Source organism: Phaenicophaeus curvirostris, chromosome 10 (assembly GCF_032191515.1).
Source record: "Phaenicophaeus curvirostris isolate KB17595 chromosome 10, BPBGC_Pcur_1.0, whole genome shotgun sequence".
Lineage (NCBI taxonomy): Eukaryota > Metazoa > Chordata > Aves > Cuculiformes > Cuculidae > Phaenicophaeus > Phaenicophaeus curvirostris.
The window spans coordinates 26,374,378-26,402,053 of NC_091401.1; the positions used below are offsets into that span (position 1 = coordinate 26,374,378).

At 54.6% G+C, this 27,676-nt stretch overlaps 2 protein-coding genes across 2 annotated transcripts; one reads left to right on the forward strand and one right to left on the reverse strand.

Annotated features, from left to right (window-relative positions):
- The first annotated feature begins 298 nt into the window (after window positions 1–298).
- On the forward strand, window positions 299–5,040 carry SRPRB (SRP receptor subunit beta). The gene is made up of 7 exons (XM_069865284.1): window positions 299–409; window positions 497–591; window positions 674–751; window positions 2,277–2,359; window positions 2,796–2,932; window positions 3,860–3,914; window positions 4,423–5,040. Exons 1-7 carry the CDS (start codon window positions 304–306, stop codon window positions 4,637–4,639), a joined length of 771 nt encoding a protein of 256 aa, XP_069721385.1. The 5' UTR covers window positions 299–303; the 3' UTR covers window positions 4,640–5,040.
- A 650-nt stretch (window positions 5,041–5,690) lies between these two features.
- Window positions 5,691–27,271, reverse strand: SLCO2A1 (solute carrier organic anion transporter family member 2A1). The gene is made up of 14 exons (XM_069865239.1): window positions 26,912–27,271; window positions 17,781–17,918; window positions 16,638–16,800; window positions 14,158–14,373; window positions 13,321–13,419; window positions 11,291–11,424; window positions 10,164–10,245; window positions 9,876–10,040; window positions 9,255–9,444; window positions 8,120–8,279; window positions 6,951–7,120; window positions 6,717–6,781; window positions 6,453–6,573; window positions 5,691–6,327 (listed from the first exon to the last, which is right to left on the reverse strand). Exons 1-14 carry the CDS (start codon window positions 26,999–27,001, stop codon window positions 6,207–6,209), a joined length of 1,914 nt encoding a protein of 637 aa, XP_069721340.1. The 5' UTR covers window positions 27,002–27,271; the 3' UTR covers window positions 5,691–6,206.
- Window positions 27,272–27,676: the final 405 nt, after the last annotated feature.

Genomic DNA, 27,676 nt, shown 5'->3' on the forward strand with positions numbered 1-27,676 from the left:
ACTACAACTCCCGTGAGCACCCGCGTCCCGTTCCCGGCAGCCCTTGCGCGAGACCGGAAGCGGAGAGTCCGGCGCGGCTGCGGGACGTCCCCGCTCCCGAAAACTACGATTCCCGTGAGCCTCCGCGCACACCCGAGCGGAAGCGGGGAGCCAGGCGCGGCGTGGCTGTGGGACGTCCCCACCGCCAGGAACTACAACTCCCGTGAGACACCGCGCTCCGCTTCCGGTCACCCTTGCGCGGAACCGGAATCTGGGTCTACGGCTCCGGAAGTCGCGGGACCGGAAGCGGGTGGCGGCGCGGACATGGCGGGGAGCGCGGAGCCGCAGCTGGAGGCCGTGCGGCCGGCCGGGGCCGCCCCGGCGCTGCTCTCGGTGCTGCTGGCGCTGCTCGTCGTCGCCGTAACGCTCCGTGAGTGCCGCCCCGCGCCCCCCCACCCCGTCCCGGGAGCGTTGGGGCGGGCGGCGGGCTGAGGCGCTCCCTCCTCTCTCCCCGCAGTGCTGTGGCGCCTCGTGCAGGGCAGGCGGAGCCGGCGGAGGGCGGTGCTGCTGCTGGGCCTCTGCGACGCCGGGAAGACGCTGCTTTTCGCTCGGGTGAGCGGGCGGCCGGGGCTGCCCGGGCGGGGCCGCCGGGACCGCCTCCCGCCGCTGCCTGACGGGGCTTTTCTCTTGGCAGCTGCTGACGGGGAGATACCGCGACACGCAGACCTCCATCACCGAGAGCTCCGCCCTGTACCGGGTCAGCAAGGACAAGGTGAGCGGCGGCTTCGCGCGGCCCCTTCGGCCGGTGGGGAACGGGCTTTGACCGAGAATAATAGAGACCTTTGAGATCCTCCAGTCCAACCGTCCCTGTCCACTACTAACCCGGATCCCTGAGCACCTCACCCGTCTGTGAAACCCTCCAGGGATGGGGACTCCACCACCTCCTGCGCAGCCTCTGGTTGTAGCAGGAGGGAGATTTGTGAGGGAACATTGTTCCCTCACGGCTGGTTTATTTGCTTGGCTGTAATTTCTGTCTCTCCCAAGAAAATCTGAATGGAAAAGCTTTAGCAGGCTCAGGAATTCTCCGTCTAAGCTACACAGGGTCTCAAAAAGGGTTGGTTTTGTTTTGTGGTGATCTCTTTAGTTTCAGAAGTTTCTTCCTCACGGCAGGTGCAAGCAGCCAGCGGGCAGCATGCTCCGTGCTGGTGGATTGTATAAGCAGAGGATAGTTTTGTGGCTTCTCTATGTCAGTTTTCAGTAGCAACGATGTCAGTACGTTAAAAACTGAGTAAAGGGATGCACGGGGCTTTATTTTCTTTATATTTCTGTCTCTAAGATTGAGCAGACAGGTGTTGGGAGGGGAGGAGGGGCTGGAATGCTGCAATATGGGCTTCTGCTTTTCTTTTTTAAATTGCAGACAAGGTTTCCATTAAAATCCTGGAGCAGGGAGTACACAGCCTCTTGCCTGGCGTTCTTTCCCTGTCCCAGAGCAGTGAACGTTATCTAGAGAGCAGTGACGTGGCTCTGTTTGGCCCCGTCTTGCTCCAGAGCATGTGGCAGGCATTGGGTCTCTTTAAGGACACTGCGATCTCTAGCGGGAAAGGGAAATACCTGCAGCTTTCGCTTATAAACGTGCCTTGCAGGAGCATCTCTGTGTTACTCCCAGAAAAGTTCTGTGTGCTGAGGTTGGCTTGTGGTGGGGTAGATTGTGAACCCTCCTCCTCCTCAGCATTTCCATTGACTGTTGGAATAGGGCCATGGAGATGATCCGAGGGCTGGAGAAGAGAAGGCTGCTGGGAGACCTTAGAGCAGCTTTCAGTGCTGAAAGGGGCTCCAGGAAAGCTGGAAAGGGGCTCTGGATCAGGGAGGGCAGGGATAGGATGAGGGGGAACAATTTTGAGCTGCAAGAGGGGAGATTGAGATGAGATCTTAGGCAGAAATGTGTTTCTGTGAGGGTGAGGAGGCCCTGGCCCAGGCTGCCCAGAGCAGGGGTGGCTGCCCCATCCCTGGAGGGGTTCAAGGCCAGGTTGGATGGGGCTTGGAGCCCCTGATCCAGTGGGAGGTGTCCCTGCCCATGGCAGGGGTGGGACTGGATGGGCTTTGAGGTCCCTCTCAACCCAACCCATTCCATGTTTCTACGATAAGTGTTGAGGCTGGTGGAGAGGCTGCACCTCAGGGAGCACTCACTCGTCCACCACTCCCTCAGCTCGCTGGGATCTGCTGTTGGGCAGGTTTTCCCTAATCAAAGGTTACCCCTGGATTAGGTGTTGCTGACACCTTCTCGATTCTATTCCCAGAGCGCCAACGTGACCTTAATTGACCTCCCAGGCCATGAGAGTTTGCGGCTTCACTTCCTGGAGAGGTTCAAGGCTGCAGCCAGGTACCTCGGAGGAGAGTGGCAGGGGAGGGAGGGGTGGGTGATGTTTTGGAGGGGGATGACGGTGCTGGGGATGCTGTGAGCTGGGTGGATTCACTCTGCGGTGGTGCCCCAGGAGGCAAAGCTCTGCTGTGGGGTAGCAGGGGTTGGCTTTCGTTCTGCTTTCCCACTTACCTGTGTCTGTAGTGCATCAGGAGGCAGCGCAGCTGCGGTGGGAAGGGTGTTTAGGGGATGTTGTGTCCGTGGGGCAGAGTGGGGAGGAATTCCTTCTGGGGTTGAACTTGAGAAGTATTTCAGCCAGCATATGCTCACCTGCTCTTGAGCTGGATGAGATCCGTCATGGAAAGAAATGTGTGAGTTATTCCAGGTTGGAACACTTGCAGCCAAAGGTGGTTACGGAGCTTCAGGCCCAGCTCACGTTCTTCCCTCTTCCCTCCAGAGCCATCGTGTTTGTGGTGGACAGCGTGGCCTTCCAGCGCGAGGTGAAGGACGTGGCGGAGTTCCTGTACCAGGTCCTGGTGGATGGCATCGTGCTCAAAAACGCCCCCGCGCTGCTGATTGCTTGCAACAAGCAAGGTATCGTGTGCTGTGGGTGTCACACTAAGTCCTGGAGTGACAGGCGTTCACGCCCTGGATGCTGCCTTTCTTAGGGGTTGGGATTTCAGCAAATTAAGGACTGGAATGTAATTTTAACCTCAGACCACTCAGCAGGAACGTTTCTAGCAGCCGCTGGGAGAAGTCTTAGGTCACCTTTGCCTTATGGCTTTGCAGGGGAGCACCTTTTAGATGGGCTTCAGTAAGGCTGGTGGCTTTCTACTGGTGCAGAGCTGCTTCCTGAATCCGCAGGCAGCGGGAAATAGGATGGGCTTGAGCGCAGTGAACTATCCTGACACAGCTGGTAGCTTCAGTGTTAGAACCAGACAGCCATTTAGCTGCCAAGGTTGTATATGTTCTCTCTCTTCCAGTTACTGGAAGGGACTGGATTTTCAGATCCCTGCAACTTTTCCAGTGAAGGATGACATAGAGAAGACAGCCTACAGGAAAGCTGGGGAGGGGCTCTTGATCAAGGAGCACAGGGACAGGACGAGGGGAACGGTTTTGAGCTGAAAGAGGGGAGATTGAGATGAGATCTTGGTGAGAAATGTTTTGCTGTGAGGGTGGGGAGGCCCTGGCCCAGGCTGCCCAGAGCAGGGGTGGCTGCCCCATCCCTGGAGGGGTTCAAGGCCAGGCTGGATGGGGCTTGGAGCCCCTGATCCAGTGGGAGGTGTCCCTGCCCATGGCAGGGGTGGCACTGGATGGGCTTTGAGGTCCCTGCCAGCCCAGCCCATTCCGTGATTCCCGGTGTTACCATCTGGAGCTTTTGGGCTGTATCCCATTTGGTTTCCGTGGTTATTTCACTCTAGGTGTTGCCCCAGCCTTTCATGGTCCCACACACCGTAGGTTAAAAAACATGGTGTTGAGCCCTGTAATGCCAGAACACTCATTCCCTTTTCGTCTCTCTAGATGTCACCATGGCAAAATCAGCAAAACTTATTCAGCAGCAGCTGGAGAAAGAGCTGTAAGTATGACAATGGATCTTAAACCCTCTGATCTTCTCTTTTCTATTGCAGTGAGCTCCCTTGAGCCCCATCTAAGTTCATTGTACAAGAAGAGCGGTCTGTTTTGTTTGTATAGGTGTCAAAATCATGGAATGGTTTGGCTTGGAAGGGACCTTAAAGCCCATCCCGTTCCACCTGGTCATAGGAGGACCAGATGAGGACTTTGTCACTTGATTATTCCTCTTTATTACAAAACAAAACCTGTTTCAGCGCCCTCTCCTGAGTGGCCTCCTCTCTCTTGTGCTCTCAAGCCCCTCTGCACTTGTGTCTTTGGTGAGTGTTTAGGAGAAGAGGCTGAAGTGCCTCCCCCACGGGTGCCTCACAGGGCAGATCCGTAGGACCTTCTGTCCTTGGTGTCCTTCTGTCCTTGGTGTCCTTCTGTCTGGCTCCAGACCATCTCCACAGCCTCGGTGTGGGTTGTGTTCCCCTGATTCACCGCTCTTGACCCTTTCCCTCCTCTCTCTGCAGCAACACCTTACGAGTGACCCGCTCGGCAGCCCCCACCAGTCTGGATGGCTCGGCCACCAGTGGCCCTGCCCAGCTGGGGAAGAAGGGCAAGGACTTTGACTTCTCCCAGCTTCCCATGAAGGTGGAATTTGTGGAGTGCAGTGCTCGGGGCAGCAAAGGAGAGGAGGGAGATGCTGACTGCGAGGCCCTCGAGAAGTGGCTGGCCAAGATCGCCTGAACGGAGAAGAACAGGGCTGCGGGGAGAGACCTGGGGACTGAAAGGGAAAAGATGGCCTGGAGCGCTCAAGTCTCATCTTGCTGTAGAAAGAAGAAACTTAATCTGGAAGTCAGCATGGTGGTATCTTCCTCTGCTGCTCGTGGGCTTGGGAGCAGTGACATGACTGCTGGTGCGATGTCCTCTGACCGTCTCTTCACACTGTGACGTTCTCTTCCTCCCCGGCCTCTTCCTTTTGTCTTTCTCTGGGACACTGACCCTCTGGGATTCCGTGTTTCGTGACTTTAGGTTTTTCACTTGGTAGTTGCCAAGCAAATGTGCTTGGTGAGGATTAGAAATCGGTGTTTGCGTGTTGTCCTTTGTCTTGGTTTAGCAATGCAATCTTGTTGCCTCTTGATACCTCCTGATACCTGTCATACCTGTGAGGCACTGGAGCAGGTTGCCCAGCTGTGGCTGCCCCATCCCAAGGCCAGGCTGGATGGGGCCTGGGTGGCCTGGTCTGGTGGCAGGGGGGTTGGAACTTGATGATCTTTAAGGTCTCTTCCAACCCAAACTATTCTATGATTCTACGGGGGATTCTTTCCCCAGCCTCTCCCTGCCTGGGAGCCTGTGCTCACTGGTGCTGCCCTGGCAGAGAGCACGGGTTCTCTCAGCCGGGCCAGCGTTAAGGAAAGCATAAAAAGCTGTTTTCCTCTTTGTCTCCTACCTTCCTGTTCTTCCAGCCATGTGCAGTCCCGTTCCTGTGGGACTGGAGTGCTCTGTAAATACCAGAACCGGGCTGGCTCTGCCTGCTTCTACCTGCAGTGCCCGTGTTTTGGGGTGATTTCCACTGTTGTGCAGTTCTTGGGAGCTTTGTCTTTACCTGAGGGCTCTGTCCTGAAAGCTTCTTGCATTCTGCTTCTCCTGCCCATCCTTCACGTTCTTCTCCCACAGCAAGGGACGATCCCAGCACCTGCGACCTGCAGATGTTCCACCTCCTTGCCTCCCTGGTGGGGGGGACAACTCTGAGGAGAGCAGTAAAGCGCCGCAGCTGGAAAAGTGACCTTTATTTAAAAAAAAAAAACAAACCAAAACCGAACAAAACAAAACAAGAGCAACAAACCCCAAATGTTCTGCAGAAAACCCGTAGTGATAACCTCGCAACACGTGTGCGGCGTCCACGCTGCCCTCTGCGAGGGGTGCGGGCAGGGGGTCCCAGGGCAGCCCCCAGCGCTGGCAGCTGTCTCCCCTGCTCCTGGCGCAGGGCGTTATCCGTCTGGAATCGTCAGGCGGGAGGGGAGACTGTGGCCCTCGGCAGGTGCCTCGCGGGGTAGGTGGGATGGGGCTGCGCTCAGCCCCTCTCTGGCTCCTGCTCCAAAGCGATGGACGAGGTGTGGCTGGAGAACCTGGGAGGAGTCTGTCCCAGGATGGGGCTGGCACGGAGAATCCCTCGCCGGGAGCACGGTGGTGCCATGGGCGAGGAGCTCGGAGCTGCTAAGGTGAAGACGCTCCCTTAGGAGTGAAAACAAACCCCCAAAGACAAAGTACTGGCAGTGGGTGACGGGGAGCGCTGAGTCCGTCCTCGCGTGGGCTACACCAGCCCCGCCGCCTTCTCCTGCACGTTGTACTCCTTGCTCCTCTTCACCTTCCAGCTGATGAGGGCGAGGAGAACGGTGCCCACCACCTTGTAGCCCACCTGCAGGCCTAGGTATCTGTTGGGAGAAGAGCAGAGCTGCTGTCTCTGGAGATGGCACCTCCCGGTGACCCCAGGCGGAGCTGGGGGTCATCCCCACGGTGGTCGCTGTTGGGGGAAAACAGGGACTCATGGCAGGGGTACCTGTTGCGGAGGAAGTCGTTGTTGTAGTAGGCGCAGAACCGGCGCTGGGTGCACTGCTTCTGCCAGTAGATGCAGGAGGAGTCGATGAGGGCACCAAACATGGCAGGAGCTGGCAGCCAGGCTTTGGAGAAGAGAGGATGGGATCAGGCTGCCTTCTCCACCCTGCCTGCTGTCCCCAGGGAGGTTCAACACCTCTTGGGGCTTGCGCAAGCCCCTGAGCACCCCGCTGCCTTCCCCTGGCCTCGTTAGGAGGTGGACACTCACCCAGCAGCCTCATTAGTAAGAACTGGACGCCGATGGCAAACGACTTCTCATCCTGGTTGACCACCCTGCAGGACAGAAGCCGGGGGAGGTCAGAGCTGCTGCCAGCAGCTCTTGCATCTCACCAAGCATCGTGGCCTGGTCGCAGATTTAAGAAGCCCCGTTGATCCCAGCAGGGGAAACCCTTCACATCACACTTCCCCCCAGTGCCTTGGGGACCCTCTTCCCATTACTCACCGTAAAACCATCATGTAGAGGGGGTTGTGGGACAGGCAGGCGATGAGGGCAGCAAAGGAGATGAGGAATATGGCAGGGAGGAGCATGTGGGAGCAGCTGAGCGGGCAGGAGCCTGTCTTGGCGGAAGAGAACCCGTTCCCAGCGGGGATCAGGGAACAATTCCTGTAGATCTGTGGAAACGTTTGGAAAAAAACATATGTAAAACTCCCGAAGCCAAGAGCAGGGTTTTCAGTGACGCACCAGAGCACATCACTTTGCAGAAGCCTGACAAGAGCCTCTGCTCCAAGCTTAAGGTACAGCTGTGGCACAGAATCAGGGAATGGTTTGGGTTAAAGCCCATCCAGTCCCACCCCTGCCATGGGCAGGGACACCTCCCACTGGCCCAGGATGCTCCAAGCCCCATCCAACCTGGCCTTGAACCCCTCCAGGGATGGGGCAGCCACCCCTGCTCTGGGCAGCCTGGGCCAGGGCCTCCCCACCCTCACAGCAAAACATTTCTCCCCAAGATCTCATCTCAATCTCCCCTCTTTCAGCTCAAAACTGTTTCTCTTGTCCCATCCCTGCCTTCCCTGATCCAGAGCCCCTCCCCAGCTTTCCTGGAGCCCCTTTCAACACTGGAAGCTGCTCTAAGGTCTCCCCACAGCCTCCTCGCCTCCAGGCTGAACAACCCCAAGTGCTCCAGCCCTCGGATCATCTCCGTGTCCTCCTCTGCACTCTCTCCAACAGCTCCATCTCCTCCTTATTCTGGGGACTCCAGAGCTGGACCCAGGGCTCCAGGTGGGTCTCTCAGAGTGGAGCAGAGGGGCAGAATCCCCTCCCTCCCTGCTGCTCCCACGGCTCTGGATGCAGCCCAGGACACGGGTGGTTTCTGGGCTGTGAGTGCACGTTGCCGGCTCATGTTGAACTTCTCATTCCTCAGCACCCCAAGTCCTTCTCCTCAGGGCTGCTCCCCATCCATCCTGCGACTGGATCTGCTACCATCCCCATTTCTCCACACAAGCTCCTAGGGTGTTACAGCAATTCTCTCTTGCACCTTCTCAGGACCACAGCTCCTCTGCTGGTGTCAAGAAAGGCTCTGCCCCGCTGTTGCGTTTGTCAGGTTCCTGCATCTTCCTCTGTCACCCGTGAGCAAGGTGCACGCTGCTCTGCAAGCCCCTCGTGTTACTCACCACTTGTTTGGGGGTGGAAGAATTCGCGGTGCTGTTTGTGCAGCCAGCGAAGCAGGGCGAGATGTACTCCACGTTGTTTTCTCCGCACACTGGGTGGAAGACGTGCTCGGAGCAGCGGCACCCGCTCGGTGTCTTAACCTGCTGCTGGGAACTCAATGTACTGCCAAGAAGGAGGAGAAAAGAATCTTAGAAGACATAAGAAATAAGACAGGAGGAAGAAAAATCCCAGTTTCCCCATTCCTATTTGTGCTGGGACGATGCCAGCGGTGGGCTGGCCCGGGGCCAGATCCTGAACCTCCACAGGTGCCTCCGCAAGCTGGTGGTGAACTTCACAGCAATTATGTTGTGTCTGCTAACGAGCACTCACACACTTGCTATATTATTTTTTTTTCTCCCAGATGAAAACTAATCCACGAAATGCCTGGAGAAACGGATCTGGGCTCCATCCAGAGCTGTGCAAACAGATGTGTGAACAGCCCCAGCTGGAAACACCATTCAGCCAGAAACTGGAAGCGGGCTTAGTTCCAAACGAGCCTGACGACAGCGTGAAAGTCAAGAGGACAAACCGAGTTGTCTGTCCTGTCTTGCCTCGTTACGTAAGGGTGATGCCACTGCCCTTGGCCATGGTGGGATGGGGCAGAGCTCCTCTTCACCCCTCCCCGGCGCCCACAGACTCCTGGGGACCAAGGCTAAAGGCCAAATAACTCCCTCCAGCAGCTCCCAGTTACACCATCAAAGCCCATCAAGCCCAGTGTGTGGCAGAGGAGCCCAGACAGACAGTGAACCTGACCCTGGTGGCAAGAGGTGGATGCTGCGAGGCCAAGGTGTCTCCCAAAATTTAGCACTTGCTACACCTGGTCTTGAGCTGAGGGATTCCTCCAGGAAAGCTGGGGAGGAGCTCTTGATCAGGGAGCAGAGGGACAGGACAAGAGGAACAGCTTTCAGCTGAGAGAGGGGAGGTTGAGATGAGATCTTAGGAAGGAACGTTTTCCTGTGAGGATGAGATTTTCTTTAGGCAGAGGGATCAAGGAGCCAGCAGTAGCGTGGCAATATCTACTGCCTCTTCCACCTTCACCTCTCTCACCCCGTGGTCAGAGCTGAAGGAACAAGGAGCAGGAAACAACCCAAGCATTACCTGGAGGGGTAGATGCCGTCGATGCGCCCTGTGGAGCAGCCCATGAAGAAAATGGGCAGGCAGATGAGGATGGAGAAGACGAGCACCACCACAGCAAAGCGGGGGATGGCCCGCAGGGAGAAGGCAAAGCGTTTCATGATGATTCCTCCTAAGAGCATCCCGAGCGCTGCTGCTGGCAGGTTCACAGCTCCTGCAGAGGAACGAAGGCGTTATCTGGGGGTCCTGCCTGCCAAGAACCTCTCTGCGGGCAGGTAGTGGCTTTGTGGACCTCATGGTGGTTGGGAGAACCACTGTTACCCAAGACAGACCAAAACCCAAGACACCTGGCACCTACGAGAACCTTCAGCCTCTGGAATCTGGCTTAGAGACGTAAGACCAAGAGTGGCTGCCAACCCACAAGAGCGAGCAAACAAATGTAGACATTCTTTAAGAAGCTACAAGATGGACTGGCCTGCTGCAGGCATTTTGGATCAGGACAGTTCCCAACCATCTTGAGGTGATCCCTAGTTCTCATCCAAAAATGAGTTTCCTATGGCTTCCCCCCACAAGATTTAAAAAACCTGGGGAATACGAGCAGGCATCTCCCTGCTGATGGACATTTTTCACCCTGGCTGTGCTCACCTATGAGAAAGTTGGCGTACGAGGAGGAGGCACCATACTGCTTCTCCAGGAATTTGTTGAGGAACGTGGCCAGACCCGCAATGACTGAGGAGAAGCTGCACTGAGCCAGCACCAGGAGGATGAAGAGGGGGTTGAGGAGCAGCCTGAGGAAGATCTTTGGGAATCCTACAGGGAAACAGCAGGAAATATGTGATCCTCATGTCGACAGTCCATACTGTGAAAAAAACTCAAGCCTTAGAGTGTTCCCAGTGAGTTAATCATAGAATCATGGAATGGTTTGGGTTTTACTTTTTATAAACTCCAGCAGGGAGATTTCTTCAGCTGCTCCTTTCTCCATCTTCCTGAGCATCCCAGCTGCGGCGTTTGGGTCCTGGAGAAGGAGAGAAGAACAGCTTGTGGTGAGAGGGGAGCATCCAGGTGTGGCTGGCACCATCCCAGCTCCCAGAAAGGGTCAAGAGGAGCAGGATCTGTCCCCGATGCCTTTGACCTCCAGCCAAGCCTGATGGTTTTCCTGCCCGTTCACTGCAGCCCTCGAGCAGGCAAAACCTCATCCAGCTTTAAGGCTTTAAGAGCTTGGAAAGCTTCCCTCTCTCAAAACCTGACAAGAAACCTCTATTAATTCTGCAAAAAGTCTGAAAATGAAAGTTGGAGCCAGGTCGGCTGATGTCTGGTGAGTCCTTCTAATCATGAAATATTTTGGGGTTGAGCTAGACCTTTAAAGAACTGATGATTGAACAGTTTCAAAATAAAGCTATTTTTGAAACTAAACCAGTAGTGTTTGGCTTTGAAAACACTGGAACTGAAAGTCTTAGTAATTTTGCATTGATTTTAATGTGTTTTAATGGAAAACCTGTCACTTTTCTGCAATTTTTCCCTAAGGAAAAGCCCATTTATCACCCCCCTGCCCAGCTTTATCCCTGCTCCTCTGTAGCTGTGCTTGGGGCTGCTCCGCTCCGAGCAGGGGGAGTTTAGGTACAGCCATCACCAACAGAACCTGGTCAGACACCCCAGGAGGGTCAAGTCCCCATGGGCAGACCCCAACAAAGGACAACTGTGTGCAATTGTGTGCAGGAACTCCAAGAAGCCACCCAGCCATCGTTCTAGCCCAAGGAAGGCTCAGGTCTACCCAAACCCTTCCCAAGAGATGTTGTTGATGCAGCCAGCAGGAAGGGCATGAGGTCTGGTTTTGCTCTGCTGAGCTGTGGTGGTTCTGTCTTTCCAGCTAATGGTGAGGAAGTGAAGGGTCTAGTCCTCTAGAAGCACAGAGCTTGTTTGGAAGACTTTTCACTTGTGAGAGGTTGTAACCACCTCTGGGCAGGGTTGCTGGGCTCCCTTCCTCGCTCCAACCCCTCTCCGCTGGGGACAGGTATTCCCTCCCCGCACACACCTCCTGCCCTCCAGAGATGAAGTCTTACCTCTCCTTTCAGCATGTACCGAGGGAAAAAGAAATAAGGAATGGATGTTAGCACCAAGCAGCCCGAGGAGATCAGCAGTCCCAACCACCAGGCTCCAATCCACCGCTGGTCCCTCGGGGTCAGGGCCACGGTAGCTGCAAGACACAAGGACCCATGGTAAGAGCTCTGCTCCTGCGCATCTAGGGGTGGAAGGAGCAAACATCCAGGCACCTGTCATAGAATCACAGAATCATAGACTGATTTCAGTTTCAAAAGACCTTTAAGATCATTGAGTCCAATCATTGATCCAGCCCTGCCACATCCACCACCAGACCATGTCCCCAGGTACGACATCTACTGTCTGTTAAACCCCTACAGGAGTGGGGATTCCACCTCCTCCCTGGGCAGCCTCTGGCAGGGCTTTACAACCCTTTCAGTAAAGAAATTCCTCCTCATATCCAACCTAAATCTTCCCTGGTGCCTCCTGAGGCCATTTCCCTTTGTCTGGTAGGACAATATGGATGTGTGGAGCATGAAGGGTCCGTGTGGCACAGTCCAAGGGTCTCAAGCATGGAAAAGCAAATGGATGGAGGTGGGAGCTCCTACCAGCATTGGTAGCAAGACCAGCCCTGGGCGCTGCGTATCGGCAGGGCCCTGCACTCGGTTGAGTTTGACCTCCTTTCCCCTGGATGCTGGACTTCTGCTCTCCAACCAGACCGTGCCAAGACTCCCAGCCTGACCGTAGGATGGACTTAGTCAGCATCCAAGTCTGCTGGTGGCACAGGTTCAATCCCATCGAGCAGCCAACAAGGCAGCGATGATGGGGCCCGACTCCATCCTCTGCCTGGGGCACGTGGTGGGTTTGGTTTGTGCTGCCGGCCAGGGATGCTGAGCCGGGACAACGGCCAGGAAAGGGCACAGCCACTTTCCTGGAAAAAATTGCTCTCCTATTGTTCCCGGCTTGGTCGCTCTCTGCTTGCAGAGACCAAGGGAAGGACCCGTGCTGGCAGAAGAGCGCCGTTAATGAGCCTGATTTCCGAGTGGATGAAACTCTGGGCGCCTTCTCCGGAAAAAGGAGGAGAAGGTGAGAGCCTCTCCGTCTCCAGCGCAAACATCCTTCAGCTGGGCCAAGCGATGCTCGCGGGAGGTTGAGAGATTGCTTGGCTTGGCGTGGGGACCTCATCTCCCCATCGCCAGGACCTCGTGGCTGGGAAAGGAACCAGCGGCAGCCTCCGGGTGGGACTCGTGTGCCAGGGTGCAGCAGGAGAAGAGCCCACGCCCCACCGAAACAATCACCCCGCTTCCCCAAACAGGACCACTCCACTCCAGAGCTCGGACGTCATCATGGAGCGACTGGGCAGAGGCGGCTAAATCCGTCCTCAACCACGGCGAGCGAGCCAAGGGTTTTGCCTTTTCCTGCCCCAGGTTCATTTATCATTCTTATCAGGCACCGGACAAAAATGTCAGGCGAGCTCTGATCTCTCTAAGGAAACACAGGAAGAACCACATTAATGATGGGGATGAGGAGAATTCTTTAGTGATTAAGTTACCAGAAATAACAAGCATGCACTGCAGATAAAGAAAATAAGCCCTGCGGTGGCTTTGGCTCGGTCCCTCTTGGAAGATGCTGGTGAAAGGTGGTCAAGAGGAGGACGAGAAGACTTGTAGGAAAGCTGGGAAGGGGCTCTGGATCAAGGAATGCAGGGACAAGATGAGGGGAACAGTTTTGAGCTGAAAAGGGGGAGATTGAGATGAGATCTTAGGGAGAAATATTTTGCTGTGAGGGTGGGGAGGCCCTGGCCCAGGCTGCCCAGAGCAGGGGTGGCTGCCCCATCCCTGGAGGGGTTCAAGGCCAGGCTGGATGGGGCTTGGAGCCCCTGATCCAGTGGGAGGTGTCCCTGACAGTGGCAGGGGTGGGACTGGATGGGCTTTGAGGTCCCTTCCAACCCAAACCAGAAACTAAACCACGATTCTATGATTTAGAGAAGTGGCTGCTGAAGGCAGGAAAGTAAGGCTTTTAGGGTGACTGCTGTTACTTGAGAAATACTCACCAATGTCAACTCTTCCAATGTCCACGAAGAGCCGCAGCACCACAGAGCCCAGCAAGTACCCAAAAGCAGGGCCGAACACAGCGATGGCAAAGAGAATGGCTGAAAAAACAGAGGGAGCCAGCGTGAGTCGGGGACAGTAGCCTCACTGCAGATACTTCAGTTTTGTCTTCCCACGTGAGGCAGGAAGGAGGATGCAGAGGATAGAAACCACCTTTTAATCAAGCTGCAGACAATGAGAAGGTCTGCATTGCTCAGATTCTGAAGGGCAGTGTCCCTGACAATATTCCAGAAGCGTTTGGCCAATGCTCTCAGCCCCACAGTGTGAGTGTTGGGGTGTCCTGTGCAAGGACAGGAGTTGGACCTGATAAGCCTTGTGGGTCCCTTCCAGCTCATAACATTCTGTGATTCCACGGTTAAACCATGATCAGCTGATGCTCAATAAGAGCAGGAGATGGCCTCTGAGAAGGCTTTCTTAGTACTGTTTCTCCCATGAAGGACACAAGATTTATTAGTGGACAGGTACAGTTGAGCTTGATGATCTCAAAGGTCTTTTCCAATCTAGTGATTCTATGTTTCTAAGTCCCCACAGACACAAAGGAGAAACCCCAGCTCATCCTTCTCATCTCCTTGCCCTGATTCTTTGGCTTCCTAACACCCACACCATAACCCTACAGAGAACAGACTATCAAGGGGAAAGACAGCTCAGGCTTTTAATGGAAGAGGATCCCATCTGAGTCCCATTGGCTGTCGATGGGTTCCTCTCCAGATGAGCATCTCTACATCTCATCTCTAAGGTCTAGAAGAAACAAAGTGATATAGAGCAGGAGCCCCACTTACCAACATAGAGTGGAGAATTGTTTGCTTCTGCAAAGTCATCTACATAGGAGATCCCGAAGGGCTGGATGGGAACGGTCCCGATTCCAGCCAGCAGCTGGGCGATGACCATCATTGCCCATATGCTGCTGGCCTCCTTCTGGGGGTCCTGGGTGGAATTGGGGCACACAAACTTGTTCTCTGCATAGCAGAGTTCAGCGTGGACCTGGCTTTTGTTACCTGAAAAGGAGAAGAATGAGCATTACAAACAATGCTGGGCACTGAAAACTGGGAATCTCCCAAATTTGCCAAGGAGGGGCACATGGTTGGATCTTGGATGGCTTGCTCATGTTATTTAGCAGTTCTCCTCACTTCTCCCTCCATTTGGGACACTAAACTGAGGTCAGCGTAGGAAACAACCAAGCTTTGATTTTTTTTGCCCAGCTTTTAAGGAGAGGCTGCTCAGAGAAGATGGAAGCAAGTGGGTTTCCCCTGTGAAGCTGGAGTCAAGCTGTCAGCAGAGGATGAGAAACTCTCCCATCAAAGCTACAGCAACGCCAGATCCAGCCAAGGGACAGACGCCTCCGGACAGACGGCGTCAAAACCAGTGGAAAAGCCTAAATACTCTGATAAAACCCCCTGTTATCCATGCAAAATGAAGGCATTACAAAACAAACAGAATAAGCCCTGGTCTTTCGATGCCAGCTCTTCCCACTCTGCCTTTTTTTTTTTTTCCATTATCTGTAATTGGTTCAACATTCCTCTCGTGTCTTTCTCATTAATGTAATAACTGTGGATTTTCTACTCTTCTGAGCAAACAGACACAAACCGAACCCAAATATTTGTCAAGCGATTAGGGATTTTCGTTGGCGTAGTGCAGCAGCACATTCCTAATAGTAGGTCACCAAAAAAAAAAAAAAATCATTATGTAAGTCCATTCAAAGCCTCGTTGTCCAACGGGTCCACGTGGCCCCAAAGAAGGAGCCTCCTTTGCTAATAAAGGTTTTACTGCAGCGAAAGCAAGAGCCACAGAACCTCTCGTGCCAGACTGAATGCTGTGGAGCTGCTTTTGGGTCAGTGAGGGCAAACCTAATCCATGACTGTTTTTTTTTATGCCAATGGTCTTGTCCTAGCCAGGCAGGAGCAGGGAGTGATGCTCCCTGGGGACACCTGGCTGCTCTGAGCAGGACACCCTGGCTCTGCGTTGCCCTCATCGCTTCTAAAACAAGGACCTTACTCCTTCATACTATCTGGACATGGAGAGGTCTTCACCCTGCTCAGGACTCCCACGCTAGCTCTAACCAGGACCGGAATATCTGGGCTGGAAATGCCACAGGTGGCTCTGGACAGGGAAGCAGGTTGGTATCTGCTCCTTAGACTTGTTTCCTTTGCAGTAAAAGCAGCCCCTGCCCTGAATCCGGACCACTTCATAGTCTGAGGCATTAATTCAAGATGAGAACTTGGCATCTGATGCCTGGTCTGCTCTCCAAACAGTCTGACTCAAAAACCATGGAGACATTCGAGGCTAATAGCAGGGAGGCAGCTGTGAGCCAGCACAGAGCTGGTCTTCCTATTTGTGCGTGCTCCACTCCAGGTTATCATTTTTAGTAAAGTTTCATGAGATCTGGGCTTGCAGATCAGCTGTGGTGGCATCAGATTTCCCAGAGATGATGTGAGAGAGGAAAGCCTGAGGATCTCTAACCCTTTGGCGGGAACAGAGGTTGTTGGGTCCCTGCGAGCACCTCTGTGCTGGGCTTTGCTCCCTGTCTGGGTTTTATCTCCCACTGTCCTGTGGCAAAGTCATGACCTAAGAAGAGGGAGCGACTGCATAAGGTCACCCAGCAGCTCCTCGAGGCCAGAGGCTCAGGGTAGCACCCCACACACGAGGCTCAAAAACCTTTTCAGGAGAGAGTATCTCGTAATGAGAGGTGCAAGGCTTTCCCTGGCTGGCATCATCTCCGTGGCCTCTTCTGGACCTGTTCCAACAGCTCCATCTCCTTCTTCTGTTGGGGACTCCAGAGCTGGACCCAGGCCTCCAGGTGGGTCTCACAGATGGAGCAGAGGGGCAGGATCCCCTCCCTCCGTGCTGGTCCCACAGCTCTGGATGCAGCCCAGGACACGGGTGGTTTCTGGGCTGTGAGCACACGTTGCCAGCTCACGTGGAGCTTCTATGAGAAGCCCCCCAGCCCCCAAAGTCCTTCTCAGGGCTGCTCCCCATCCAATCTCCACCCAGCCTGTGTTTGTGCTGACATGCTCGGAGGAGGCAGAAGGGATCCCACAGGTGATTGCTGCGTTCAGAAGGGGCTGCAAAGCTATACTGAAGTTAGGCTTAAAATAACAGATCTCCTCCTTAAGTCTTTCCCTCCAAACTCTGCATTTAAAAACTGTTTGTGCGCAGTGGATACAACCTCTAATTTTGGGTCGGTGTGGGTAACTCAGCCTAGAGGAACTGGAGAGGGATTTGTCTTGGGACAACTCTCAGCGATCAGGGTGGGGGCACTTACCGGCGCTGAGCGTGGTGTATTCATAGGGACCTGATAAGAAGTGGGGCAGGGTCACCAGGAAGGCTCCCAGCGCCAGCAGCAGCCCCCCCACGCCGATCACCCGCGGGCGGTGAACCCGGCTGCCGAAGTAGCTGACGAAGATGATGAGGACCACGTTGCCGATCTGGAAAGGGCACAGAGAAACGGGGAGACCGTTAGAAGATGTCACGGAAGAAGTGGAGCCCCTACCAGTGGTCTCGCATGACTGCGTCTGGGTGGGCAGAGAGCTCTCCTATCAGATGGTCTTCGACTCCCACCAAAGCAGGGATGGGACAGCCCTGCACCCTGCGTACTCACAGCAGGTCAGTGCTCCCTTCTCATCAGAAGCTCACGGGCCGGCTTCTTGGCTTCTCTCACCCATGTGCACCCCTTGTTGTCACGGGTGACTTCACAACCTCCCTCTGGTCTGGCTGAGGCTTTTTTCATAGAATCATAGAATAACCAGGTTGGAAAAGACCCACCGGATCATCGAGTCCAACCATTCCCATCAATCACTAACCCGTGTCCCTCAGCACCTCGTCCACCCGTCCCTTAAACCCCTCCAGGGAAGGGGACTCAACCCCCTCCCTGGGCAGCACCCACACCTGGCCCCTAGCCCACAGCATGTGCCATAATGTAATTATTCCCCTAAAGACAGCAAGAAACACAGTGTGTGGTCTCCATTCACTCCTAAAGCCAATGAGAAACCTATGAAACTAGAAATTGCTCACAGAGTTGTAGCTGTGAGGACGCAACTTATAATAAAATGTTCTTCTTCACATGAGCTGCAAAACCTGTGCTCAATGGAGAAGAATCCTAGTGCATGTTTTCTGTCTCCCAGTCCTGTCTCTGCTGGAGATGTACGGCAGCCCAGAGTGGAGTGGCCTCCTCTGAAGAATCCTGCTCTCTGCTGCTGCCCTCCCAGGTCATGTCCTCACTCCACAACCCTTCGTTCAACCTTCTGGCACACGGTCCAGCAGAAGTGAAGTGTGAAGAGGTGTCTAAGTGCACAGCAACAACTGCTTCATCCAGCACGTGTAGGAGTGGCTGAGGAAGCACTGGGTGTGAACACCCCTGAGATCCTATTCTGGGAAGGTCACCCCCCCAAGCTTCTCACCCAATTACCTCATGCAAACTGGAGATGAAACCTGAAGAGAGACTGGAGAGCCCGAAGCGCTTCTCGATGGTGGTGAGGCTGCTCTTGAAGTTGGCACTGTAGAGGAGCTGGGAGAGCTGGAGAAGCCCGTGGCACAGCACGAACACCTGCAGGCAAGAAAGAAATGCCATCCCAGTTAGACATTTAATGTGACGCTGCTGACCGTGTCCTGCGCGAGGGATCTGAGAGACATATGTATATGGGCTCAAGGTGCACCTCTGACATCAACAGATCTACCAAAGGGCTCAGTCCTGGACCCTCAATAAATTAGCTTTGCAAAATGAGTGAGAGAACAAGGAGCTCTGGTTCAATCTGTCTTCTGCTTTACTGTTATGAATATTCATGGGTCACTGCAACCCTCAAGATCGACCTTCCAACGCAAAGAGGACCTGTTGCAGTGAGAGCTGAACATTCTATGATGAAACGAGGCAGGCTGGACTTTGCACAGACTTGGTGGGTGCTCTGGAGATCACGTTAGAGTCAACCCTGCAGCTGAAAGGGAGCCGGTGCTGCTTTAAACTACCTGAGATCCAGTATTTCCAGTCGGCCCCTTGGACTCCCTCAGCAGCAAAGCCAAGTAACAGAACCTGCTCCAAGGGGCATTGCAAGAAGAAGTTGAAAACGCGCTTTGAAAGCCCCGGAGGGAATGCATGAAATATGCACAGCGTGGTCTCACTCCTGGAAGACCTCGGTCGTTTACTCAACACAGCATCTCTCCCTTGAGCCAGGCTGAGGGCTGAGCCAGGACCCAAACCGAGCGGAGGCAGCGCTCGAGGAGAGCAGCCTGGTCCTCTGGGAGGTGTCCCTGCCCATGGCAGGAGCTGGAACTGTCTGGGCTTTGAGGTCCCTTCCAACCCAAACCATTCCATGATTCTGTGCAGCACAGGAGGGAACACAGAGACTTTGCAGGGCAGGGCAGCTTGGTTGAAAGAGCCTGGGTGGCCTGGGAGAGCGAAGCGCTCTCAGATGGGGATGCAAGAGGCAGCTCACAAGTATCTTTTGATCTATATTTAGTCAGGGCAGTTTTCTTTTATTTTTCTTGGAATGGAACGCGTCCAGACGGTGCCAAAAGTATTTTAAAATAAGAAGGGGAAAGGTCTTTTTATTTAAATTCACAGGAAATCAAATATTTGCTGAATACCGGAAGCGTGTCCTACACAGATAAGGGTGGGAAGCCCAAGATGATGAATGGGGGATCAAAGGTACTGCAGGGCTGGCAAATTCCTCTGTCCTTGGCTAGGGGAGCAGAAGGACTTGTTGTGAGTATGGATTGGAAAAGGCAAGAGCGCCCAGAAGTTCTGACCCATTGTACGGACAAAAAAAAAACAGAAAGAGAACAAAATTGCTCACCCAACACAGAGAACGCAAGCGCTGTAGGTGGGTGGAGAGGCTCTTAGGGAGCAGAGGAGGACACGGAGCCCTGCGAATCTACCTGAGCTGGTCAGGCAGTTGCAAGAGAATTTGGGTAGGAGGAGATGGGTGAGGAGATGGCTTCTTAGGAAGCTTCTCCATGAGGGAGAACAGCACCAACCACAAGGCAGAGCAGGAGATTTGGAAGAGATGGTGATAGCGTGAAAGAAGAGGATGGAGCTGAAGGGGAAAGAGAAATGGAGCCCCGGCAGTGTGAGGGCTGCAAACAACCTGGAGACCATGGAAAAGCAGAAGGAGGAAGGCAAAAAAAACAGGGAAGAAGGGTCACAGGTTCAAGCTGCCATCGTGAACTCTCCAGGCACAGATCGGAGGGGCGGCAGCAGGCGAATGTCAGGAGGGCATCTGCCACCGCAGAAGCCGAGTGGGAGAGGACCAAGTCCCCAGCTGGGACTTTGCTCTGATGAAAAGCTGCTGAGCCACGATGCGGGCTGTAACGTGGGAAACTTCCCAGACAGGGACAAAGTGGAAGTGAAACATCTGAAAAAGTAAACTCTTGAGGAAGAACGACCTCTCCACCCTCCAACTACCAACTCCTACATTCCGAAACCCACCCCAGCACAGAGTCCTGCGGGCGACAGCCAGATCCACCACCTCCACCTTCCCCAGTCCTGACCTGGGATCACCGTGTAATTAGTGCGGCCGGGCTGGTCTGGAGCAGAGAGGTGACTCCTGTCAGGATGAGAAATGGAGAGGGAATCTTATTGCCAGAGAACATTAATTGTTGTTCCCGCGGCTCTGGCCAGACCCTACTGAAGTCATTCAAATGAGGAAGCGCTGGCTAAACAGCGGAGGGCTGGGACCGCCCGAGAAGCAGCTGGAGGGAAAGCTCTCCCGATGCGAGGCGTTAGCCGGAGAAGCCAAGCTGTTTACCAACGGGGAGGGACAAGGGTGGATCACCGAGGCTGAATTTAGTGAAGCAAATGTCAGCCTAATCCCGGGGCAGATGGGGAGAGGAGAAGTGCTGGAGAGGGAGAAGATGCTGGTGGGGAGGGAAGATGAGGTGGAGAGGTGGCCTGACCCCCTGAAATGCTACGGTTGGCAGGGATGGGAAGAGGCAAAGGAATGGAAGCACCATGTGGAACCAGCACTTCGTGGAAGGTTGGAGATCAGAGGGACAAGCTGTGATTGGAGAGGGCAGGTGGGAAAAGGCAGAACTGGCAGGAGGTGACCTGAGATAGGTTGATGCCTCGGTATCGTGAGATGCCTGGGAACAAGCTGGAGCTGCCTGCTGAGAGGGAAGGCAAGGTGGGAGAAATGCAGCTGGAGAGCACCAACAAGGAGCAAGATTTGGGGGTGCAGCTGCTCCTCTCCCTGCCCCCGAGCCCTAATCCAGCTCCTGCGAGCAGGGTTAGCGAGAAAGGCAGAAGAGCAGGAGGATGTTCAGGGCACCTGATCCCACCCTGCGCTGCTGCTGGCGCTCAGACCACACAGCAGCCTCAGCCCTTGGATGCTGAGAGCCTGAAGGGTGGGAGGGGAAGAGCAGAGGAGATTTTTCCTGCTTGGGAAGAAGCTGCCACCCAAAACAGCTGGAGGAAAGCAAAACAGCCTTTGCTCTGGGACTTGTGCAGCTGGAGCTCAGCTTTTCCAGACGCACTTCAGCTGTCTGGAGGTGAGAGATGTGTCTGATTTAAGACTTCCCCTGCATTCAGCAGACTCGGTTCTACTTAAAATAACAACGGCTGAAACCTTGAAGGCTCTAAGAGCAAATGGCTGGGAGTGGGGGGGAGGGCTCCTCAAAAGGAGCCTGGGCACCACTTGACCTTGGCACTGGCTGGGATGCTCTGACTGGGAAGATCAGACCTCCAAGGCTGGTGGAGATGCAGGGCACCACTCTCCTATGTTCCCTCACTGGCGTCTCCCATCTCCATCCCTGTCCCCACACATCCCCATTCCTGCTTATTCATGGTGACCACTGACAAGCTGTCTGTCCTTAGAAATCAGCACTGACCCCGTCCCTTCCAACCGCAGAGAGCACCAGCTGTGCTGCCCCGGCCCCGTGCGCCCACGGAGCAGCCCCAGGAGGGGATGGAGCTGCACTCACCCACCTTCCATCACACTTAATGAAGGAGGAGGTTTTTAAAAAAGAGCCAGACTCATCCAAAGGGAGGTTTTGCTGACGCAAAGCAGAGACAACAGCACTGAAGGCACGGTGGGAGGTTAAGGAGTAGGGGACATTCCTACAAGTATGAAGCGCTGACCCTCTGGAGCAGATGCGCCCATCAGAGTTGGGTGTATTTTTGGAGCTGCAGGCAAGCAGGAGTCACAGGCAGCCAAGGAGCAGCTTGGAGAGGCCAAAGGCGTGCACCCACACGCACCCACACACACAGACAAAATCCCCTCTTAATCATCCCCGCGCTTCCTTCAGAGAGCCTGAGCGATCCTGGCTCCAGGCTGTTTATACAAGACACTTGAGTCCTTTCCAAGAGGCGCTTCACTTAAAAGAGAAGGGAACGTTTGGGGGAAGGTCCCTCGCAGACACGCTGCTCCCTCCGACCCAGTTTCTTGAACCCCTCCAGGGATGGGGCAGCCACCCCTGCTCTGGGCAGCCTGGGCCAGGGCCTCCCCACACTCACAGCAAAACATTTCTCCCTAAGATCTCATCTCCATCTCCCCTCTTGCAGCTCAAAACCCTTCCCCTTGTCCCATCCCTGCCCTTCCTGATCCAGAGCCCCTCCCCAGCTTTCCTGGAGCCCCTTTCAGCACTGGAAGCTGCTCTAAGGTCTCTCCACAGCCTTCTCTTCTCCACATGAACAACCCCAACTCTCTCAGCCTGGCCTCGTACAGGAGGTTCTCCAGCCCTCAGATCATCTCCGTGGCCTCCTCTGGACTCGCTCCAACAGCTCCATGTCCTCCCTGAGCTCAGGACTCCAGAGCTGGACCCAGGGCTCCAGGTGGGTCTCTCAGAGCGGAGCAGAGGGGACAATCCCCTCCCTCACCCTGTTGACCCCAGTGCTTTTGAAAGGCTGAGATCACTGTCCCAAAGAAATGCATCAGCTGGAAATGAAAAATACAGGGATGTGGGGGGGAAATACATCCCTCCATCTCTTTCTTCCATGCAGCTGCTTGGATTTATAGCTCAAAAAGCACCATGGAAGAGAAAGAAACCCCAACATTTCCAATAACCCTGCCACACAGCAGGTCACTCAGCTCAAAACCTCTCAGCCTGGTCCAGCGGTAAAGTTGGCTGCTAGATTTAAAAAGTTTAAAGTTGGCTGCAAAAAATAAAGTAATAAAGGATTTAAAGTGGTTAAGTATTGTGTGCAGCAAGCCACTGCCCACGTTATTAGCTGCAATAGCTGTCTGCTGCCAAGTAATCCATGCTTGACAGCCCCCAAATGTCAAGTGCAAAGACAGTGTTTGCACTTTTCGCAGTGAAAGGACACGTGGGATTTGCTTGCGCTGCATCCTGATGCTCCTGCAAGGTCTGTGCAAGCCCCGCTTTGCTCGGTCGCCGTAGGGGGAACGCTCCGAGGGACGTAACCCCGCGTTCCTGCCTTAACGTGCAGGTGCGCCTGCAGCTGGCAGAGAGACAGGAGGGTTTGGGCTGCGGAGGGTGGCTGAGGTCAGACCCTCCGCATGTGAGGGGCGAGAGGTTGCTGCTGAGAAAATACTCCTGGCTGCAAAACCCCAATGTGCATCACCAAGGAGCCCTCCTTCTCCCTACAACCGCTCTGAACGCGCAGGTAGGGTGTGTGGCCAGGTCTTTAGTTTTTTTCTGACTGTCTCTTTCCTTGATGGAGCGTTGGGATCCAGTCATGATTTCCTTGAAGGCAGCTTTAACTTGGCTTTGTTTTCCCTGACCCACAAGCGCCTGCAACCCCTCCTCTCGCACGCCCACAGCCCGGGCCATGCCTCACGCTCCCTATCAGCGACACTCCTCTCCCATTTTGCTCCTGATAATCTTATCTACACTGACCACTCCTTGGTTGTGTTTGGGCACTAAACCACCTCGCCCCTCATAAAATCATCTTGTTTCATGTCTCCTAGACCTTGACCTCGATCCCACTAAACTTTCCAATGTGTTTTACCACCTGGCTCTTCCCCATCTTTCTCCTTATCCTGCTGCTGATGTTGCTGGTGAAGGCCAGGTGGCTCTTCCCTTTTGAAATTTGATCCCATCAAACCTAGACATAAATACTGAGTCATAGAATCATGGAATGGTTTGGGTTGGAAGGACCTTAAAGCTCATCCAGTTCCAACTCCTGCCGTGGGCAGGGACACCTCCCGCTGGACCAGGCTTCGTGCTCCTGGCCATCGCACCCTGCATGTTCCCAACTTCTTCACCCTGGGATGCTTAAAGCTTTATCACACCCTGAGTGACCACATTGTCCTCCTGCCCTTGCTGTCCCCTCTCCCACGCTCTTCCAAACCTGCCTGTCTGTCCCCTACCAACCAGGTTTGTACTTCTGCCTCAATGCAGAACCCAATTTAAATCTTCCCCACAGGCTTCTCCCTCTCCCCCCTGGACCTTCTCCAGATGATGTACAAGTGACAATAACTCTGTCATCCTCTTGCTTCCTTTCCCACGTCAGGCAGCGCGCAAGCCTGCACTCCCTGTGCTTGCCAGCTAACCCGCTTCCAGCTGAAACCAGCCCAACTCCGCTAAGTAACGAGGCATTTCTAGGCTCTCCTCCTTGCCCTGGTGCCGGGGACCCCAAACAAGCAATTAACTGTCAATTAAAACAGCACACAACTAGAAAAGAGGCAGTAAAGGCAAAGAAACCAAACCATTTGTGGTCTTGCAAATAGATAACTCCCTTGAATAAATTGTTTTTCAGTGAATGTCTGGAAGGGCAAGATGGGCATGGGTATGATTGGAGATGGTGGGTAGAATTCTGGACATTGAGCCTGGAGAAGAGAAGGCTTCGGGGGGACCTGATCCTATGGGAGGTGTCCCTGCCCATGGCCGGGGTGGGACTGGATGGGCTTTAAGGTCCCTTCCAACCCAAACCACTCCATGATTCCATGACCAGGAGACATCGACAGGGTCCATGGCCATGCTTGGGTATCAAAAAGACTAAACACCTGCTTATCCTCCACCTGTCTGGTTCCTTTAGGCTGTGGGGTCCTTGGTGTCCCCAGTGCCACCGGGTGCTGGGATCCACCTGAATGTTGGCTTCATCCCACATTTGCAAAGCAGAACTACCACAACCTCCCAGTGCCAGCCAGCACAAGCCTGGAAGCTCCGGTGAACTTCAAAGGCAGGGACTGTCCCTGCTCACCATAACTCATCTCCTCCACCACCACCGTGAGATTACTGAGATGCTCAGGGGGACTGCGCTCCACACAGCCTCCCAGCCTCAAAGACTGAACATCTTTTGCATGCTGCTTTCTCCCCTCCAGGGAATTCAAGACAAACAGCCAGCTTCTAAAGGAACTCAGGCAATGCTGCCTCAACTCAGAAGGTGCTCACAACTGTAAGCACAACGACCAGGTTTTTTCCAGCTACAAGATCTGGTGCATGTGACAAACGTGCTGTCAGCTGAGCCAGGCAGCGCCCTGACGTATCCGTGTAGACGGAGATTTGATGCTGTTTGGTGTAATTACAGCACAAGCTGCAGTCGTTAATACCCACGTATAACAGGGGTGACTTCCAGAGAAGCAACAAGGAACTGTCACCAACCATGTTCCCGTAGGGTACAGAGATCACCTGGAGACGCCTGCTAAGCCAGCGCGCGGCCGTGAGCCAGCAGCCACATCCATGGGGCAGCGCTTCCCGCAGCGCCCGCTGCGATCCTGGTCCTCCCGCATCCCCAGCAGCATCTTCAGAGCATCCATCCCTAGAGCTGCCATCTCCATCCAGCTCCTCAGATCCCTGTGGGACCATCGGCAGTGCTGTCTCCACCAGGACCTTCCCCTCTTTGATGTCCACGCCCAGCACCATCAGGCTTCCCATCTCCAAACACCAGCAGGAACAGCGCCGGCACCATGACCCACCCCGAGCGTGACGGGAACCAGTGCAGGGAGCCGGTGGTCCCCATCGCAGAGAACACCGAGGAGAAAGATGGTTTGCGCAGAAAAAGACTTTGTTGTTCTTGGCCCAGCCCTGATGACAGCACTCTGAACATGATCCTGGCGCGCCAGCCTTATGGATTAAACATGAGCGTCACGATTAAGGCTTGGAGCCTGCTACAACCAGGGGAATTTGTTGTGTTGGAAATACTGTCCCTGTCAGAAACTGCCTTCACTCATGCAACGATGCCGTGTCTAATTAATTTAAATCGCTTTCCAGGTCCTGTCTCTGGGTGGGATGATGCCAGCAGCTTCTCACACCATTAGCTGCTGCTGAAGACTTTATATAATGTGTTATTCACAGCACCAACCGCTTCTCATCCAAACAAGAGCTATAAAGCCATATAAGCTGAGATGCTGACCGCACACTATGGCCTCTGATGACCCATTCTCAACAAAACAGCTCCCCAAACCTGGAAGTGCAGTTGTGACACTTCAATTTTCTACTAATTTTGGGGAGCTGAGAGGATTGACAACTGCACCCAGGCTGGTGCTTTCCTACCCTGACACAGAAGCTTTGCTTTTAGAATCACAGAATCATAGGATGGTTTGGGTGGGAAGGGACCTCAAAGCCCATCATCCAGACCCACTTGCCACGGGCAGGGACACCTCCCACTGGCCCAGGCTGCTCCAAGCCCCATCCAACCTGGCCCTGAACCCCTCCAGGGATGGGACACCAATGATTTCTCTAGGCAAACACACGCTATTATTCAGTATTTCAGTGGGAAATGACACCTCAGCCACAGACCTGACCAGCAGCACCAGCACAAGGGGGTCCCATCAGCTTGTGGCCCCTCTCAAGAATCCAAAGCTGCTCTGCCCCTGGGGAGGTGGCTGCTGGGAGACGTCGATGTGCAGAGATGCTGCTACACGAGCCATGAAAATCTCCCTCATCCTGGGCAGCCCTGGCAGTGCCGGCAGAGCTCCCTGGGGCAGGAACCAGCACGCAGAGCTGCCTCGCTGTCCATCCAGAAATGAGCCAAACGCTTGCACGGGGAGGGGGAAAGACGTGGGGCAAAAACACGATGGTCAGCAGAGTTTAAAACACGAGAAGTGGCCAGGTGAGCCCTCACACTGGCGGCGAGCTCAGGCAGGGGCTGGCTGCACTGTGAGAGCTCCTGCCTTGCTAATAGAGGCAGGTGAGTAACCGGGCAGCCCGTGTCAGAAAACCCACATCAACCTGCTGAGATTTCACATCTGTCACTCAACCTACCCTGCTCGCTCAGGTTTTTAAAGCAAGTCGGAGTTATTATAGGGCAGTGTTTTCTTTTCGCACCAGGATGTGGTTAATCATTCCCTAAGCGGCGGCACAGCGCGTACTGGACGCCGTGGGTAAGCTCCGCAGCCCGCGGAGAGCTGCCCACGCCGCTTCCACGGGGAGTAACAGCCATGTGCCACGGAGTTGCCGCCCTGAAAGCCACCGAGCCCCCCAGCCCTTCCCATGCGCTGAGCGGGATGAACCTCGGCGGAGACATCCAGGGCTGCTCCGGGAGCAGAATTTCAAATTCTGCATCTTGGCGAACACCCTTTGCTTCCGTGGGGGGTTTGTATGAGGGATGCGGGGCCCCGTGGGGTGTGTTGGGGTCGCTCTCTGCATGAGGATCCTCCTCTGACCCCAGTGGGGAACTGGCGCATCCTTCCCGGACGCCGTCCTTACCTTGATGTTGCAGAAGATCCCCCGGGAGCAGGTGCCAGACCTCTTGGGGACGTCGACTGGGGATTTGCCGGCTTCGGGGTGGACTCCCATGGTGGAGGCTTCCCAGGGAGCCCTGAAGAGCTGGGCTGCAGGGAGGCTTCTCTCCTCTCTGGACTGTCCCGCTGTGGGCAGCGTGCACGGTCTGTGCCAAAACCCCTCCAAGCCCGCGAGTGAGGCAGGCAGCTTGAGCACAAAGTTTTTATAAGTCTCCTCTCGGGAGCGATGATGAAACCCTTTCTCCTCCCTCTTTTGCTTTGCGCACAGAGGGAACTTTAAAGTCGCAGGAAACCAACGCCGGCGCGTGGGGAGCAGGTGGGAGCGAGGGCTCGTCCAGCCCCGAATGCTTCGGGGACCGGGACCACGGGGTCACCCAGCGCCCCAGCCCATCGCTCACCCCTGCGGCACCTCCACTCGCTCTCTGGACATCGGAGGCTGCAGGACTTGGCTGGACGAGGCACCAACAGCGCAGCGTTCCGCGGGGAAAACCACCAGGGTGTAAATTCACATCTCCTTGAAGGGGTGAGAGGACAGGGAGGCACTTTCAGCAAACTGAGATTCAGCTCCAGGTGGTGTGAGGGGGAAGGTTGGGTGGCCAGATGGAGAAACCCCTCCCTGGGTTAAGGGGTTACGGAGATAGAAAACCTTCTCCTGCTTTTCTTTCACAGAAATAACTGCATTTGGGAAGTTCCCGAGAGTTGTTTTTTTGACTAATACCGCTCTGGGCTT

Excerpts from the sequence above, each read along its gene's own strand:
- SRPRB (XM_069865284.1), top strand. The coding sequence starts at position 304 with ATGGCGGGGAGCGCGGAGCCGCAGCTGGAGGCCGTGCGGCCGGCCGGG. Across the intron at positions 752-2,276 it reads ACCGGGTCAGCAAGGACAAG|AGCGCCAACGTGACCTTAAT; the intron begins GTGAGCGGCGGC and ends TTCTATTCCCAG. Across the intron at positions 2,933-3,859 it reads GATTGCTTGCAACAAGCAAG|ATGTCACCATGGCAAAATCA; the intron begins GTATCGTGTGCT and ends TCGTCTCTCTAG.
- SLCO2A1 (XM_069865239.1), bottom strand. The coding sequence starts at position 27,001 with ATGGGAGTCCACCCCGAAGCCGGCAAATCCCCAGTCGACGTCCCCAAG. Across the intron at positions 17,919-26,911 it reads GGATCTTCTGCAACATCAAG|GTGTTCGTGCTGTGCCACGG; the intron begins GTAAGGACGGCG and ends TCTTGCCTGCAG. Across the intron at positions 6,782-6,950 it reads CTCTACATGATGGTTTTACG|GGTGGTCAACCAGGATGAGA; the intron begins GTGAGTAATGGG and ends TCTGTCCTGCAG.